This window comes from Engraulis encrasicolus, chromosome 11, assembly GCF_034702125.1.
Source record: "Engraulis encrasicolus isolate BLACKSEA-1 chromosome 11, IST_EnEncr_1.0, whole genome shotgun sequence".
NCBI lineage: Eukaryota > Metazoa > Chordata > Actinopteri > Clupeiformes > Engraulidae > Engraulis > Engraulis encrasicolus.
The window spans coordinates 40,713,983-40,733,780 of NC_085867.1; the positions used below are offsets into that span (position 1 = coordinate 40,713,983).

General features: G+C 42.6%; 1 protein-coding gene across 1 annotated transcript in view; it reads right to left on the minus strand.

The window, feature by feature from the left end:
- Positions 1 to 3,183, minus strand: part of LOC134457748 (potassium/sodium hyperpolarization-activated cyclic nucleotide-gated channel 1) — a 132,911-nt gene extending 129,728 nt beyond the window's left edge. Inside the window, exon 1 of the mRNA XM_063209722.1 lies at positions 2,828 to 3,183. Within this exon, the coding sequence (XP_063065792.1) occupies positions 2,828 to 3,183 (356 nt within the window). The remainder of the gene's footprint in view (positions 1 to 2,827) is intronic.
- Positions 3,184 to 19,798: the final 16,615 nt, after the last annotated feature.

Sequence of the window (19,798 nt, forward strand, 5' to 3'; positions counted from 1 at the left end):
TTATGACACGTCTTGCCATGGGTACCTTTTGTTTTTGGGTAATGATGAATAGACCACTGAGCCAAAACATTTTGAAGGAGACTGTGAATAGTGAAAGCATTTGCCACTGGATGACATGCCCTATGACGGCTTGATGGAAGAAAGTAGAGAGGAATGACTGACTTTCAGCACAAGGACAAAAGCTAGACAAAAGCTAACCCCCCACCCCAGCCCACACACATCACCACCACAGCCTACCCACCCCCACCTCACCCCAAAAAAGGCTGGGGCCAGACCCGGTCCCATCTATGAATTATAAATATTACTAACCAGCCATTAATCTTTAAGCAGTCCCAGTATTAAGAGATGGCTGGGTTGAATTTCCTGGTGCTGTAAGATCCCATACAAAGAAGTCATGAATGACATTGTCATTCAGTAGGTGTTGTTAGTTTTTTTATGTCATCATTAATTTACAAAGCCTGGTTCAACCAGGGATTATGAAATTATTCTATATTGCGTTGCTGCGACCACATTCTAAAACACAAAATAAATAGCCAAGCATTCGTCAGTGGGCACTGACAGGACAAACGGGGGGGGGGAATATGACAACCAGAATAATCAATAAACTCTTTAAGTTCTGTGTCTTCAAATGAATATTGTGTTCAAGTGAAACAAACCAATCTGAATTGAAGTCAGACTCACTAGAATGCGAAAAATGTCATGATTTCAGGACTTGTCACAGCTGCCGATATAGAAATTCAAACATGCCAGTGCCAGGGACATCTGTAGATACAAATGCCACCTCACTCAGTGTTACACACAACCAAACAGCCCTTTTTTGGACCTGTACAAAACAATAATGAACATGGGATGCTTGAGTTATCCTGGAGCAAAATATAAGTTATGTGGTTATGATAAATTGGCAGGCATCCTACAGCAAACAGACGGTGTTATCGCTCCGCTCGCCCTTCGTCTATCCTCTGGAAAAGGCTGTGGTGGCGTTACATCAGAGCACTCCTGCTCACTATAAGCTCACTGTCTGTCATGTCACACCTCTAATCTTCTCCAGGCTCTGATGTCATAGGCCGCTAAACAGTGCTGCAGTCCACTCTTCTCAGAATCTGACCAATAATTACATAATTTATGCCAAATTTCTTTGAAATGTTATATTCCAGTCACAATGTCAGTGAGGTTCCTGATAAATAGATTAGAACTACAGCAAATACTGTTTGTTTTGAGATAAGATGCTGACTTGGGCCACATTTAGTCTACCTTTGACATTATTTTCCTTTTTCTTGCAACCTCACTCCAAACTCATTGAAGTATGCGTTCACATCATGGCAATTGGGCTCTATTTCAGCACCATGGACAGTGGCATTTTGTGGACAATCTTACAACAGCAGGGTTCAGGGAGGGAAATAGGGGGTCGCATGGTCCAAGATGGGTCGTTTTTGGCGCATGTTGGCATACTGGCGCTGTGGGCCTCTAACGAGCAGACCATAGTTCATAGATTCTTTAAGAAGTTGTTGCCAGGGAAAACGTGAGCGTGAGACGTGCCGTCCGTTCGACCAATGCTCTACGGGAACGCATGGTCACGGTCCGTTCAACCCTTCCTTCAGTAAACATTCTTCTTGGAATATTCCAGTCAATAATTTATTACCAAAACACAATAATATGTTTCCCTTTGACTATCTATTCATTACACGCAAGGGCTTCCTTACCAGAGAACAGCTAATATCCACATAAGCCTGACTCAATGCAAGCTAGTGCACACAGTGTTAATCACACGTGAACGATGAGCCATATCTACTCGAGAAGGAAAGCACAGAGGCACAACAGCATACCGAATACACAACAGCAAGAAAGCACGAGTATGCGCTATGAAATGATCTTTGCGGTGTGTCAGTGTGAGGTGTGGACAGTGCAGGTTTCAGAACTGAACCGACAACTGCAATGAATAATCAAAATATCATGGCGCAGTGTTATTGACCCATACATACCTAAATCACTTTGATGTTGATGGGAGGGAATATGTCGTAAATTTGCAGAGGCACTTTGATTAAACTGCCTCATTCATTCGTGCCATTGTTGATAACAACAAAGGTTTTGTAATGCACGCACCTGGTGGTCCATAGTATCAAACAAGTCATTGTACACACACTGAAACAACGACACGGTGTTTGCCACATTACATCTCTCAGGAAGGAGATTGTTATAAACTACTTATCAGATAACAGAGTCTGTAATAAGCTACTGACAACAGATTTTCACGTTGTTGGTTTGACGCAAACAAATGCTCTTTAAATAACTGTAATGGGCATTGTAGTATTTGTATTGAGGTGTGATTCTCATTATTTCTTTAATCATACACAAACTAATAGTTGTGTATTTTCAGGATCGTTAGCCTACGCTAACCAAAATACAATGTGGCGTGCGCCAATGAATGAGTAGCCTAAACCTAAACTGCAAGATATAATGCACAGCAAACCCGACATTAGAAAATCTCATTGTATCAGTCGTGTAATTCGTTTGTCCTCAATCTTTATTTTCCTCTGTGATTGCAAGGGTGACATTCACCGTCATCTGTGACTGTGACAAGGGCATCACACACAGTCATCTTCCACTTTCCTCACAGCCTCATCCAAGGACTAATGCAACACATCGGTGCCTAACTGGCGTCAGATTCGGGAGGCATCACAAAACCATATAGTATGTCACGGTTGAGAGCGCGTCTCTCTCTGCAATATGGTATGCGCACACGTATGCGCGTAATGACAGCACGGATAGCGGTGTGTGTTGCAGAGCAAAGTGTGGCACGGCCCGGGGAAGGTGACATTCCACGCCTTACCTAAAATCGCTATAGGGATGAATGATCCAGTATCCAGCCGACTGAACCCTCTCCTGCTCTTTCTCCACGGCTTTCTGACTGCCGAACATCCGCAGGGAGAACTTATTCACCCCCGGCTGCATCATGGTTCCAAACTGTCGTTGCATGAAACTGTATTGCCTGGATGCCGCGTCTATGTCGTCAAAACCGACCATGGTTTCTTCTCTTTCTCCCTTTATGCCCACGGAGTTGCCGTGGTCTTTCATGTTCTGGCTTCCCATGTTGTTCTTCAGTATGGAGTCTTGCCTTTGAAACACGTTATTCCCATCCGCTTTTTCCTCTTTGTTGCTGGAGAACGAATTGGATTTATCTTCCATGTTCTCAAAACGCACTGTCTCCGGGTGGGGAGGACAGCCTACGCGCAAAACTCAAGAGGAGCCGCTGGAAGCTCTCTTGTTTCATTTGATGTCCTTCAACTGCTCGGCTCCGCTGCCTCCTTTGCTACTGGTGCAAACTGAGACAGAGTTGTCGTGGACCTGGCGGATCAGGTTTCTCGGCGCAGCGCCCCCTACCGTCAGCTCCCCCGCTCTGTTTTGCTCACCTCAGCTTGGCCGCGCCAGAGACATGAAAGAGTCACCGTCTCTGTTCCATGCGAGAACACGGATTCATGTCAATTCCAAAACAGCATCGAAAGAGCCACTGTCACGTGACGCGAATAAGTCTTGTTTTTTTAACTGACAAGATGGCGATTAGCCTTTTAACAAAACAATTCCCTTCGCAATGCAATGCGAATGGTTTCCGATTTAAAAAAAAATCTACTCTTGACAGTGTGGGAGATTTCCGTGTGTGTATATGGCGACAAACAGTCATTGATCAAATACAGATCCATTCACCATAGCTCATTCAAACGAAACCGTGACGTCTTCTGTTTGCGTCTATTTTGCAGAAACCTTCATGCGCGTGTGTGCTCTCTATTACACATCACAAATGATTCTGTAATGTAGCTATTTAGTTAAAATATGAAAAAGACAATGTGGCACATCATGAGAGATGAAACCTACTCCCAAAACGCATCTCAATATCTTGCCTAGTAGGCTATCTAGAATCAGAATCCGATAGAATGCCACACACGTTACAAGTGCCTCTGTCACGAGAGGTTACTAAACATCAGGCTTTGGGTAGGGCTCCCGGTGTCCTTGGCAGCTACAGTCAGGGATTAATGGAGGGAATTTTCCACATGTTGCACTGCTGTCCTGTGTAGAGGGCACATGGATACATCAGCTAGCTCGAGTCCTGTAATGGACAGCGAGTGGGCATGGCCCCAAAAGCAAGTCCAACCCTGCAAGGCCAAAAGATAACCAAAAACATTTCTTACTTTATTTTATCCATTACAGTGGCATTTTATTAGGCAGGCTCCTCTTGTCCAGAGCATCATGCTGGCAGCAGTACATTAACTACAGTGACAGGTCCCTACTCCCTAGGAGCAGTATGGGCTTAAGTACCTAGGCCTACCTCAGGGACACTGTGGTAGTAGACCCTGGTATTGGGTTCACAACCTTTTCCTTCAACTGGTGTTATTTTTTTGCTTTTCGTATATGCTTTAGCCAGTGTTTGAGGCCACCTTGGTTTCTAAACATTATCACAGACTTTGCCTGTGAGGCATTTTTTGGTATGACGCCTGTTATTTTTCTTTAAATGCGATATATAATTAAAGTGGCTTGACCTGACCCTCAGGCCTTTTGGCCATTTTGTAACCCTTAATTGCTGGCCACCAGACCACCACCGCCTCCACCATGTTCCTTAAATACTCCTATTGATTATTACATTCAGTCTGTCACTTGGAGAAATGCAGTGTGTGCCTTTCAGGCAAAAAGAAAACAGTGGGCTTACTCATTCACGTAGTGTTGTGAAGTGTTAATTCAACACGTATAGAGAGCCGGACCAACTAGAGGAGTGTTGCCGTAACTCTCCAAGTGTTGAATTAGCGCAACACTGCAAAATGTTACTGTGTAATAATGTCTCATGCAGCACCAACAATATGTATCATTTTATACAGCCTTTATAACATACATAGGCCTACACTTTATTACCAAAAGTCTTCGCTAACCGGCCTTCAATCACACATTTCAGCTTAACTGCCATATGGTTCAATATGATATTGGCAGAGATTCTAGGAATATTAAGTTCTCTGATATCTCACATTTTGCAGCTATTACAGCTTCAACTCATCTGGGAAGGCTGTCCACAAGGTTGAGGAGTATGTTGAATTTTTGACCATTCTCCCAAAAGCACATGGGTGAGGAGGTCACACACGGATGTCGAGAAGGCCTGGCTCTCAGTCTCTGCTCCAATTTCAATACAATACAATACAACATGTATGTACAGTGTATACTGCAGTATCACAGCAATTAAGTTGTCTCAAAGCGCTTTCCAAATTCACATACACACTAACACATTCACACATTCACACACGGCTCTGGAGGTGCCAAAGGTGGAGGTGCAAAAGGTGTTCTGTTGTTTTCAGGTTGGGCCAGTCAAGTTCATCCACCACACTCCATCATCCATGTCTTTATGGACCTTGCTTTGTGCACTGGTGAACAGTCATGTTGGAAGAGGAAGGGGCACGCTCAAAACTGTCAAAAATGTGTTGGTATCCTGCAGAGAGTGAAAGGCGGCTTAGTGAATACTTCTGGTATATAGTGTACTCAGTAAGTGTTTGGGCTTGACCTCTTAGGCAGCTATGGCCTAATGGTTAGATAGTTGGAACCAAAGGGTCAAAAGGTTTTCACTCTCCAGTCAGTCTCATGCCTCTACCCTCATCCCTGGATGAATGCCATTGATAAAAGGACATCTAACCCCCACACAGCTCCAAAGATTGTGCATGCCTAAATAACCATAAGCCGCTTTGGTTAAAAGCATCTGTTAAGTGTCCTGTAATCTTTAAGAATAACATAATTTACGACTACCATGCACTTTGCAAAAATAGCATTGCATAATATTGCTAATGCTATCATAACTGAAAGAAAACATCATTTGATTCTCTCTCTCTCTCTCTCTCTCTCTCTCTCTCTCTCTCTCTCTCTCTCTCTCTCTCTCTCTCTCTCTCTCTCTGATTCTGTCCTCTTGCAGCCAGAGTGGCACAGAATGGATTAGTCCTGTATGCCAACTGCAACGCATTCCATCCTGACGGATGTCAAATGGTCTCGGAGTCTGAAAAAAGCTTGTGTAACCTGCTGCAGAAGGGCGAGCAATGTGAAAGATGAGAACTGAAGGTAATTTAGAGTTGAAATGGACCAAATGTAGCCTATCAAATGTCCCTCCTTTAATAGTCATGAGCACAAATGCAGAAAACAGGATGTGGAATAGAGTTCTCCTGAACGTGGACATTAATGAATGAATGTGTGTGTGTGTGTGTGTGTGTGTGTGTGTGTGTGTGTGTGTGTGTGTGTGTGTGTGTGTGTGTGTGTGTGTGTGTGTGTGTGTGTGTGTGTGTGTGTGTGTGTGTGTGTGTGTGTGTGTGTGTGTGTGTGTGTGTGTGTGTGTGTGTATGCATGCATTTGTGTACTGCACATACGCACATTCATATCTTAGCCCTTAGCCTCTGTTCAGACCTGTTGTTAAAATTGCATGTAATGTTCATGCAGTTACCTCACTCTCCATTTAACATATATCAGAGATTGAGAACTGTATGGTCACAACATTGTTAGGGGAGTTAGAGATGAGTGTCTGAAATATAGAGACATTGTTCAGAAAAGAAAAAAACAGACAAATTAATTGCTTAACGATTCTAAGGTTATTAATAGATCTGTATTTTATTCATGTTTTTCGTAGTTCCAGGAACTGGATTGTCATGCAGGTCCTTGGGATATCTACCATCCTCGGTAGAATCCAAAACCAACCGATTCTAAATCTCCTGATTTTATCTGTAGTGTTAGGACAGTTGATTTCACTAATGAAGTCCTCTACCTGACAAGACGGTTGTTCTAATGAATCCCCTGGATTAGCAAATGGCCGGAATAGCTAACTACCGAGTATTGGGTTGTAGTTACTGAGGCCAGACTGCCCATCACTGTCTGGAAAGGTTGGATTGTAGCCCCTTTGTGCAGAGGGCCCTGCCGTTTGCCCATTTACTCATTGCTGGAAAGACTCAACTACATAACAACTACACTGCTATGGCATTACATTACATTACATTAAATTACATTTAGCTGACGCTTTCATCCAAAGCAACTTTCGGTTAGGGTATTGGTTACAGTCCCTGGAGCAGTGTGGGGTGCCTTGCTCAAAGGCACCTCATCCCTTGACTGAGATAGGGAGTGGAAGGGTAGGATTCGAACCTGCAACCCTCTGATCTAAAGTTAATTTCCTTAACCAATAGGCCATGGCTGCCCTCATTGGCAAGTGGGGCCTTCAGTAACAGAATAAGACTTGGCCATTACAATTGTGATGGCAATAAAGGTTATTACACTGGCTCTGAGCAAAGGGGTTAAGATGGAGAAATGTGCATTAACAGAAATTAAATCTGAAAATCTACACTCTTTCACTATGTGGACCTCTAACAATAAAATGTAACCTACATGTAAACCCTCTACACAGCGAGGAAGTGAATGTTTTGGACTTGGTCTATAATTGCTCATTTCAAAGTACATTACACTGCATTCACCATAAATCGCGCAGAGCTCTCATTTATCTTGTATTGAATTCTTCCTCCAGGATTCCCATTCATTCCCCCCACCCTACACACTCGCACACACACACTCGCGCACACACACACACACACACACACACACACACACACACACACACACACACACACACACACACACACACACACACACACACACACACACACACACACACACACACAAACACACACACACAAATACACACACACACACACACACACACACAATCACAACCGCTTCTCCTGCATTCCTATTCAACCGTCCTTCTGTTTACAGTCAGGCGGCTGGCAGTGAAACATGAAATGCTATGCAGCCACTTCGGAGCTAAGCCATTTTTCAAACCATAAATAGATCAAACTTCAGAATGTCAGAGTTATATTACAAAGGGCCAGCCGTGCCCCCCTTTACGTGTCCCTCAGCCGAGGTAAATAAAAGTGCCTCGTCGTTAGAAGATGTCCTTATCTGGTCAAATGCGGCTCATAAATTTATGTTTTGTCCTATTCAACCGACGCAAACTGGGAAAGGGGCAGTAGCATGTTTGGAAAGTGGGACACAGCGCACAATTGAGACATATTTGTTGAGCTTTTTTTACTGAGGTAAAGCTCGGTGAAGGTGATGCAGATATAGGCCTACGCAGTAAATGCCAAACAATTCACCCGGCCCACCCGGTTCGATTGCAGAGGAGCTATGCTGAGTTTGTGGAAAAGGTCAGTTGTCACGGGATCACCCTGAACGTGGCCGCTCTCTTCGAAGATTTAGCACACCCATTGTTTCCATTCGTTCCACTCAGTGTGGTAATCCACAGCACTAGCCACAATATTTTCCATAGTAGTCATGGATTAGGGTGTCCCATAAGAACCAATATGGTAAAGTGGATTAATGAAGAGGAACCCTGAGTCAGGGGTTCCTAAACTTAACCATCGCAAGGTCCACCATACACAGGTAAGGTACTGTACAGCAGCAACTGAGAACTGAACCTTACCTACACTCTCAGATCTCCACCACTAAGAACTGTTTGCACTATATGACTTTGCACCCCCAAGTATGCTGCTAAATTGCTGCTACTTGATCACTGGACTACAATGGACTATGCTGGACTGCACAGTGTGTAGTACAGCATAGCCTTGACTTATTTTGTGTTCTACTATTTTATTAATTAAAGTACTAACGTCAGTTCTGGCCAGGCCATGGTAGTCAAGAAGCTTGCCGCCCTCCCCTTCATCTAATTAATTCCTAATTGATCCAGGTGCATTCCCTCAGCTGATAATCTTTCTTCCCTAGCGATTGGCCACATGGCTTCGGCACGCCTTTTAAATTCTATCCACTTCCTCTCAACTGTATGCTGCTCGGTTTTTGCTACCCACCACCTCCCCTGCTCCACCTTGTCGTGTATGATGTGACATGTTCTCTTGTCACGTCGCTTGGCTCTGTTCATGGGGGGTTATCTCTCGCCCTGTCCTGCTGGGGTGAGAATTCCCTAAACTGCTGCTGCCCCCTGACTAAATGCTTTTCCATGCTGCTCATGGAAATAGGGGGGTTCCTCTGAACAGAGCTATACCGCCAAATGTAATTCATAATTTCAATAAAAGAAATTCATTTATATTCTTGTCTTGTGTTTCTTGGCTGAAATGGTTCTGACAGAATTATTGTTATTGTCCTCTATTCTTCCCCTATATGTTCAATGTTCAATGTTCAATGTTCAATAATCAATGCCAAATGTTAAATCGTTATTTATTAATCTATCACTTATTGTACTGGTTATCATTGGTTCATCACTGTCACTCACCAATGTCAAATGCTCAGTATTATACATCACTTTACTGGTATTGGAACATCACAGTGGTGTAGTCTACGTAGAACGCAGGTATACGGAGTACACCCACTTCTAAATTTCAGTAATTTCAGTATACCCACTTAAAATTGATTGATCCGTTGCTTTGAATAGCACAAATATATACAGTATACCCACTTCAAAAAAATCTGAAATATACAGTATACCCACCATAAAAAAGTAGACTACACCACTGGAACATCACTGTTACTTGTCCTGTCTTGCACTTAATTAATGTCAGTCTGTAAATGTCAGTCCTGTGTATGTCCATGTCCTTTCATTGTATAGAGAGAAAACGTAATTTCAATTTCCTTGTATGACCTGTACATATGAAGAAACTGACAATAAAAGCTGACTTGACTTGACTGAGAACACTTTTTCTTTTCTTTTATGTCTTGTACATTCGTTCATAGATGACCAAACTAAAAGTAGAGGTAAAAGATAGAATATGCCATAGTTTCCTTCCTGCACAAGTAACTTCACTGAGTAACTGAGAATGAGAGAATGACATGGTAGGGCTGGAAGGACAGATTCGATCCTTGCCCAATTTTGGTGCAGTGTCTTTGCGCAGGGTACCCTAGCACCCCTTCTTATTTCTGTATACACATATCCATGATAGCAATGGGAACCACATAGCCTACAGTAGCTCTGTGATGGCATAAAACTTGGTACATAGTATTGACTTGGTAAGTACCCCCTTTTATCTGCTAGATACCATGTAACTTCGCTCTGTTACCCAGTGGTTACCCAGAAAGTACATAGTGAATACTGTACCGTAAAAGAAAACATTACCAAAATGTGTCAGGCAGCCAGCCAGCCAGCTAGCCAGGCAGGCAGGCAGCCAGGCCTGAGCCACAATGGCTGTCTCCTCCCTCAGCCTGTGCTGTGGAGTCCTTGAGCCTGCTCATGACACAGGAGTCAGCTGGATCAGAGAGACAATCAAGTCACCTCCAACTCCAGCACACACACACAGGAGATTTAAACAGCACCGGGGGTGTGGGAGAGGGAGTGAAGGGGAGGGAGAGAGGTAAGTGGGCATAAAAAATGACATTGTCCTTCCAACCAACACACACAAACACACATATACAGTACACACACGTGCAGGCGTGCATGCGCTCACACACACACACACACACACACACACACACACACACACACACACACACACACACACACACACACACACACACACACACACACACACACACACACACACACACACACACACACCATTTACCTTTTGGTGTGTGAGCATTATATTGCCAAAGGGGAGTTAGGGGGGCAGTAAGCAGACAGAGGAGAGAAGAGCAGAGAGAATAGATGAGAGAGGAGGAAAGACTCATTAAATCGCACTTCCAATTTGTCTCCCCTCATGTCTTTTCATTTCACTGTTTAAAGGTTTAACGAAAACAAAAATGAAAACAACTTTTTGTAGGTCATCATTGACAAATATAGGCCTACAGTAGGAAAAAAAATATGGAGACAGCAAGCTGCCATGACAAAGGGCTGTTTCACCATTTAGATTCAGATGCACAGGATGTGATAGTAATTTCCTTGTGCGTTGTATCTGAATTTAATCATTATTTACCTAGAGATAAAACAGAGAAAGAATTATGTTGACATTTTAAAATGACAAGCATTTTGAAGGTTATCATTGACAAAAATATGGGCCGCAAGAAAGGAAGATAACTATAGCAATGTTTTTTATTTTCATTTCATTTTTCATTTTCTGACTTGCGTGCTGACTCACGGTCTGGTGGCTTGAAGCCAAGTGCAGATGAGTGGAGTGAAGCTGAAAGTGTTTATTGCCACTGGTAATTCTTCAATATCTATAGTATCAATTACAGGCACAATATGATACAATGTACAGTACATTTCATTGTTTATTTAACAGAGGTATTAAATTAACAGTAATTCTTCATTTTTTTAATCAATTATAACATAGTAAGTAAAGGGAGAAATAAAAACACACATGCTTTCACAGTAAATGACAATATTCCACCCTCCTCCTCCCTCCTCCTGACCTTTCTCTGTCCTTGGTCTCCATTTCTTTATCTCAGAAAAGGAAGATAACTACAGCGATGGTTTTGTTTTCTTTTTTTCTTTTCATGAGTCATGGTCTGGGTGGCTTGAAGCGGAGCGGAGAGGGGTGGAAGTGAAAACCTAAAGTGTTTCGTGCCACAGGTTTTCACACCACAGGGAGTATGCCAACCAAGCACGACCAGGACAAGTACTGTTGTGGCCGCCTACTCCACTGGGGTCAACCGCAGACCAAGAGAGCTGTTTTCTTTTCTTTTTAGGCCAGATCCGGGATGGAATGCTATATTTCACTTTCAGTAAGAACGACTTTATTGCATGGCTTCCATATAATGCTTTCTAGAATGGCATCCGACTTTTTAGAATGTGTGTGTGTGTGTGTGTGTGTGTGTGTGTGTGTGTGTGTGTGTGTGTGTGTGTGTGTGTGTGTGTGTGTGTGTGTGTGTGTGTGTGTGTGTGTGTGTGTGTGTGTGTGTGTGTGTGTGTGTGTGTGTGCATCCCAAACCAACCCACACATACATTCGCACCCACTCGCCCATATTCCACATACCCAGGCTACATCCCACCCCACCCCACCACTCCCCACTCCGACCCCCTTGCAGCCCCCAGCTGCCACCCTGGCAGTGATGGATCAGATCAGTTTTTATACAGAACCCATTAACACCATATTCCTAGACAGACCAAGATAGCTGTTTATTATGCTATTTCACTCTACATTATGCTATTTTACTCTATATTACGCTATTTCACTTTCTAGCTGTGTGTGTGTGTGTGTGTGTGTGTGTGTGTGTGTGTGTGTGTGTGTGTGTGTGTGTGTGTGTGTGTGTGTGTGTGTGTGTGTGTGTGTGTGTGTGTGTGTGTGTGTGTGTGTGTGTGTGTGTGTGTGTGTGTGTGTGTGTGTGTGTGTGTGTGTGTGTGTGTGTGTGTAGGCCTATGTGTGTTTGTACCTATGTATATGTCTCTTCACTATTATGTACACCGTACCCCATTAACACTCTAATCCCAGTTCTTAGACATGTAGCACACACACACACACCCTCTTTCCTCTTTCATGTTTTATTTGGCATTTTTTAATTGTAAAAATATGGTTTTTAACCATTTTTTGACAGATGTTGTGTAACAAAATAGCAGAGGATTATTTTGCTGTAAATACCAGTGGAATACCAGTGCACACACCACTAACCGCAAGTAAGTTGCACATTTTTAAAACAAAAACAAAAGCAAAGTTGAGACAAAATTCCCAATTAGCCGGAGGCAGCAGCAAACATCGAAAATCCAATAGTAACCACAGTAATGTAGGCTATTGCAGACAACCCAGAAAGAGGTTTAACAGCCCCAATACCAGACGTAGGCTTTAAATACTGCTAGCTTTTGTAGAGCACACCCCTGCCTCACTTTTTGCCAGCTTGGAGATGAAATAGTCATCAAACTGGATTTCTAAACGCCTCCCAAGTGAATCATTACAAGCAAACGCATGAGCGCTGCCAAGGCTGTTCATTTAAACCACCAAATATTTAAATCACCGGTTCAAAAATGGCTTTCTTTTCTCTGTCCAACCAGCTTTGCTGTGCTTTGTGTGGAAGCGGAATGCTTACTGAGAGAAGTATAAAAAGTGACACTGGCTGTGCCATTACCGCCCTATCGCTTGTTCCTGTTGTTCACTGACTGCAGTTGTGCTGCCAGTTCTCTCTTGCAGAAAATAACAGTTCTCTCCTGCAGATTTATCTCTGAGTTCCTCTGTTTCCTTTGTCTTTGTGACATCAAAGGCAACTGCTCAAAATAAAATATATAAATACTTCATCATCAAACATTGAAATGATTATGCTCTCCACTTATTTTTGCACTATTTCACAAAGCTGCAAATCATAAAGTAAACTGTTCAAGTCTATTCTTCTCAGTTCAAATTCAAGAATGTGTTACCATTGTGATACGTGTTTGCTGTATGTAGAGCCAAGAACGGTGCAGCCCAGCCTGTTTAGATTGCCACAGTCATTGGGTTATTAGAATAAACAGGTTATTGGAGTAAATTTTTTATTGTCGTTTGCAGTTTGTCAGTTGCATGTGTTCCACTCAAGTGTGTGACACGACACTGAAATTGAAGACTTGGGATTGACTATTTATCATTTTAGAATGCCAATAACCTGATAATAACTCGATTATACTGGATACATGTTTTGAGAAATCGGTTTATTCACCAAAAACCTACCTGTGCCAATCGGATTTCTCATAAACCGATAGCTGCAATAAACCGATTAAACTGTTAACTCCGTTTATATGAGCACTTGAATAAACCGGTTACTCCAAAAACCTGATCATGAACGGTTTATTGATGTGCATATAAACAGGCTCAATTGAAAGCACATGACACAGAATACACTCACTATCCCCATAGAACTCTAGAGCCATCATCATTTCCCGTCACCAGTGCTTCTGTGATGGTCCCTTCATGCCACTTGGTTGAGACCAGACCAGAGAGCTGCAGTTGAAGAGTGCAGGCCAGGGGCTCGTATTACGTAGTGCAGTGCATGTTTCCTTCACGTGCCTTTGATCCTCCGCCCATTCACCATGGCCATTCATCAGAGTGACTGGCGTGAATCTGATGAATGAATAACGTGTACCACCACGGATAAAAGAGCCTGTTGAGATTAGGATTAGGATATGTTCGTGGAATGCAGATTATACACGTTACATACATGCATATACTGTATATTGAATATACACACATAAATACTGTGCATGCACCATGCATACTACACATCCTATTAATGGGCTGCCTCATGCCTGTGGATTTGCTGTTGAACACGGCTTTTACATTCTCAGCATGGGGCTTTGCTTTCAGCTCTGTTCAAATCAGTCAGTTGTGATTGCGTTGCGTTGCACTGGCTTGTGACACCAAGCGCTCACTTTAGTCTTATTGTGGACATTGTCTGAAGTGAGTTGCGCAAATTGCTCTTTGGTCAGTCATGAGAGAAAATATATTGATTATATTGATTATGTGAACAGTGAACATTGTGCCTGGCATGCGACTCAAAAAGGTTGTTATTAAATTACTACATTAGCTATAGATACAGTATATTCTGAGTGTAACATTCAGTGACAAAAAACAGAGTTTATATCCGTATTCCCTTTGAGAACCAGCCATTATTATCTGTACTGTTCCTATTATGATGGCACAATTACCTTGACGTTGACACTGCACCCCCACCCAAGGGTCTCTTAGTGACAATAAACAAGGTTGTGGGAAAAGGGAAAAAGAGCCTGAACAAGGTTTCTGCACCTACACAGGAGTCAGATTGTTTCAGTAATATCATTTAAAGGGGGTATTTTCAAGCTGGTTGGACACAGGGCCCAGAATATAGTGCTACGCCACTGCCAGCGGTACATCTGTTTCATGTAAACCATAATCTTCCTCTAACGGTGTAAAAAAACGTCCCCCTGTCCCTTCCCCTTCCAATCAGTGGTTACTGTAATGGTAGTGTCATGAAACTGAACTGTAGCCTGCACATGGCGTTGCTGCCGCTGACACCAACCATGTGTTTCATTTCATTTCATTACAGTAATTGGCTGGCCCATGGATCTATAGAAAAGGCTTGCCGTGTCACCGCCATGACATACGTTGTTCCAGAGCTCCCATTCGCACACACTGGGTCAGTTCATTAGCGATCTGCTAATGCATGACTAATTGTTTGAGTTGCCCTTGGTCGCTGGTTGGGCAATAATAATCCATTGGTCGTCACAAACTAGAGGGGGCTCGCCTTTGGCCAGTCTGAGTCTCAAACGAATTAACTGCAGTGACTTGCTCTGCACAAGACAAAAAAAAGAAAAAATCTGGAGCGGGATGGAGAGCGTTGTGGAGAAGGCAAATCGTTGCTTGCATGCAGGGCCGCAGACAGGGGGGACAAAGGGGTATGATGTCTCAGGCCCAGGGAGATACGGGGCCCAGAATTGGGTCCCCATTACATTGTATGTATTGGGTAGGGGGCCCTTTCAGATTACTTTGCCCCGGGCCCAGCAAAACCTGTCAGCGACCCTGCATGCATGGGTCACAGGCATCTAATGATGTGTGTTAACTTTTTTGGAGGGCAAATGTCACAGACAGTTTGACTTCCGAGTGAAAAAAGCGACCTTGTTTATTGACTGCAACATTTGCATAATGCGATGAGGAAGCTGCCAGGGGGGGACAACTGGGAAATGCCTTTTTTTTGTTCCAGATTAGTCATACAGTAAGTTCTGCAGTGTTGCCTCAACACTTGGTGAATGAAGCCAACTATAGAAGAAGGGTGTTGAATTTGACTCTCACAGGGTTGAATTCACACTGCAAAATATACTCATTTCACATTTACAGTAGCCTAGCCTAACCCATACAGCTAGGGGTGTCTAGTTTTCTAGACTACATTTACATTAAAAGAATTTCTGTCCCCTACAAGCACACTCACACATATTACTCACACCCACACACATTCGCACTCACATATTTTTTTAGGCCTATAGTATATTTTCTCATTTCATTATAGTGGGTTGGGACAGGTAGTTGCAATGACCCTGTCTGTATATCTGTCTGCCTGTCTGTCCATCTGTCTGTCTGTCTGTCTGTCTGTCTGTCTGTCTGTCTGTATGTTCGCCTGTATTATTAGGTTGCCTATGGGTGGCGCTGAACACACCACAAGATCATGAGCATCTAGCATTGGTAGGTTGCCATCTCTGACTGTTCTTGTTCATTTTGAATTCATCATGGTTCCGTACTGTGCACTTGAAATGCATGACTACTGCACATTTACATTTTCTAGCTTCCATATATGTTTCTAGTTCCCATATGCTTCCATCTCATTGCACATGTTAGGTAGCTTAATATTCAGGAGCATTGTTCAGGACCACTGGTGGGTAACCTGGAGTCAGAAGCTATAAACCCAGCACCTATTTGTTAGCCATTTGCTAAATCAGATAATTCAAATTAGCGTGACTCTTTAGTCAGGTAAGCCAGGTGGGGAAATGAATTATTAACAGTACCTGAATTAGCAAGTACACAAGTAGAACCTGATTTAGTATGCTGTGCTAGAGTTGAGATCCTGAAACCAGGTCAGTGATCTGTAGTTTCAGGTAATGATGCATTCTGATAATATGCTAATCAAATTCCACAATTTACAGAGCAGTGTTATTAAATATTATTATTTTTAAAACAGTAAGTCAAAATGATCATTCTAGATTGAAGGACTTGATAGAGTGCAGACACCTACTCACAAATGAAGTTCTGTTTGAGGATCAGAGTGGCCACAGGTCCTCAGAAAGTCTTAAATTGTATTAACTTTTGTGTTCGTCAAACAAGGCTTTGAAAAGTCTTATTTTGTCTTGAAATGTCAACCCAAATGTCTTAAATTCGTCTTAAATTTTAAGGTGGGATCATTCCGTAATCCATGTATTCTTGAACCTTGAAAAAAGAACACCGTTCGGTACATGCACAGAATCTGGGCAATTGTTTGCATTGTCGTTAGACATATACAGACGGTCTTTTTTTGCTTTATTTTCATGAATGTGAATCTTTCGAGTTGGTCTGAAAACTCTTAAAAATGTCTTAATTTGGTCTTTCATTTGGTCAAACCTGTAGACACCCATTCAAGAGAAAAGCATAGTTAGAATGGGAAAGACAGACACTGTAGAGAGATTAACCAACCATGCTTTACAGCCACAGGATGCAGGATGTCTCACACCCCAACTCTTACATGTTTACCCTACTTAAGTCCTGCAGACGACTCAGAACCATTCAGACCAGAACAGAAAGAATGAGGAAACGTTTTTACCCCCAGGCAGTGTGACTGCTGAACAGAGACTTTTTAAAATAATAATTTTCTTTGTCTTTTCTTTAAATTATTTCTCACCTTTTACTTTGTATTTCCTTTTTTACTTTTCTTCTTTAATTCTTAAGATGCAGAGCTGATGACCCCATCATCATTTCACTACAATACCATGTATGTGACAAATAAAATTACTTGAACTTGAACTTGAACAGGCAAGCCTGGTACACAGTCAGGGCTACATTGACATACAACTCCACACAGTCTCTATCACAGCAGTGAGTGGAAATACCTACACGATGAATTCTTTCCCATGTTTGAAACACTACACCCAGACTGTAATTAACTGACATAGAACCAAGTCCTACAGAGAGAGAACGAGAGAGAGAGAGAGAGAGCGAGAGAGAGAGAGAGAGAGAGAGAGAGAGAGAGAGAACGAGAGAGAGAGAGAGCGAGAGAGAGAGAGAGAGAGAGACAGACAGACAGACAGACAGTAAGAGACAGAGATAGAGACAGAGAGAGTAGCGTAAAAGCACCAACATGTTTTTGTAAGTGAAACAAATGGGGAAGGATGACAGCAGGAGTGTGTGTGCACAGTGTCCTTGATTATGTAGCACCGCCGTTAAATAATGACCAGAAAGCTGCAGATTTTCAGGGGCTGTTCTGAAAAAGACTCTCTAATCCAAACAGATACAAAATATCTTTTTGTGTTTTTCTGCTTTTCCCCCCTCACTCTCATACAGAGAGGGTGAAAGCAGATGACTGCTAGTTTTTTTGTTGGTGTATTTTTTATGTCTGTATTTTTCCCCCAAAAAAACTAAAAACAAAAACAAAAAACGGTATTGTGTGCTGTCAATGAGAACCTGACATGATAAATGTTCTCTCTTGATGCTGAGAAGTGAACCGGGGGCTGGCCAAGCTTTATTCAACCTGACGTTACATGAAGACAACATGCTCTTTATTTCTCTTTTCTTTGTTTTTGTTCTATGCTTGTTTCTTCTGCCCTTGTTTATTTTGTCTCTCTCTGGTCTTATCTCTGTCTCTGTCCATTCTCTCCTTTCTGGCTGTCTTTGGTCTTCTGCCCTCACTCTAATCCCTCCTTCACACGTTCTCTCTCTTTCTGTCTGCCTCTATCTGTCCCTTTCCCTGTTTTATCTCTCCCATTTGTCTGTGTCTCTCCTACTCCCCCACTCTCTCTCCCCTCTCTCACTCCTGCACTGTCGCTCTTATCCTTCTTTCTTTCCCTATGCGCACCCTGTCTATTTTGTACATGTCTGTCTATCTTCCTCTCTCTCTTTCTCCTTCTCTCTCTCCTGTCTATCTCACTGTCTCTCTCCTATACCCCCTTTCCCCTCTTCTGTGGCTATTGCTCTCTCACTTTCTCTCTCTTTCTCTCTCTCTCTCTCTCTCTCTCTCTCTCTCTCTCTCTCTCCTGTCAATCTCACTGTGTCTCTCCTATACCACCTTTCGTTCCCTCCCCCTCTCTCTCCCCTGTCTATTTCACTGTCTCTATACCCCTCTCCCTTGGCTATCATTCTCTCTCTCTCTCTCTTTCCGTGTCTGTCTGCCTCTCCCTTTCCCCTCTCCCTTGGCTATCATTCTCTCTCTCTCTCTCTCTCTCTCTCTCTCTCTCTCTCTCTCTCTCTCTCTCTCTCTCTCTCTCTCTCTCTCTCTCTCTCTCTCTCTCTCCGTGTCTGTCTGCCTCTCCCTTTCCCCTGGGGCCTCTGTCTGCTGTCTCAGCATTGGTGCAAGGTTGAATATAAAATGCAGGAGCTTCTCTGTAACATCTTTCATTATCATGCACAAGGGCCTTTTATCCAAAGGCGCTCTGTAAGATCTCACATATGCAGGGGCCATAGATCTATGGATCTGATAATGTTTCGATATTTCGCGCACTGAAGTGAGCAAGCTGGAGAATTATGGGTGATGGGTCAGATGTTCTGATTGATGCAAAGCAATGTCGCAGACCACTGGCAACTGTGCATGTCCTTCCATGATACAGTATAGTTAAATTTTTTACATGAATATTATCTTCCAGGTCATAACACCAGGATGTCGAGTCAATAAAAGAACAGCGATACATAAAGAAAACGTGTGGACATTTGTCACAAAATGAATGGTCATCATTTGAAGAAAACAGAGGAAACTTTAATACCATCACAGCAAAGATGAAAAATGTTATTGATAAATTTGAGGATTTCATGGCCCAGGTTTTTAAATTGATTTGTGTGATTGTCACACACACTGTACACTGCCCAGTGCCCACATTATTTACATTTTAACAACCTTGTTATCATAGCTTATCTATTTATTATTTTATCTTAAGCTATTATTTAGCTAGCTAGTTAGTGTTTTTGATATTCTATGTTCATGTATTTCCGATGCTGTCACAAAGCTTGCATGTTACAGTAAAACATCCTTCTTTTTTCAACCTGAATGATTTTGGATTTTGACGTGGGGGGATGAGGAGCATGATGTAATTTTGGCCCTGGAGCTACATTAAATGTCCCTCAGTTCAAATTATCATTGAGTTAAATTACTTTTTATTCTAGGATGACTTTCATGGCTTTCATGATCCACCAACTCTCATTCAGGGCTATTAATGGGCCCCATTCCATTAGTGTTAGCGCAGGTAATTCCAGCAAAACTA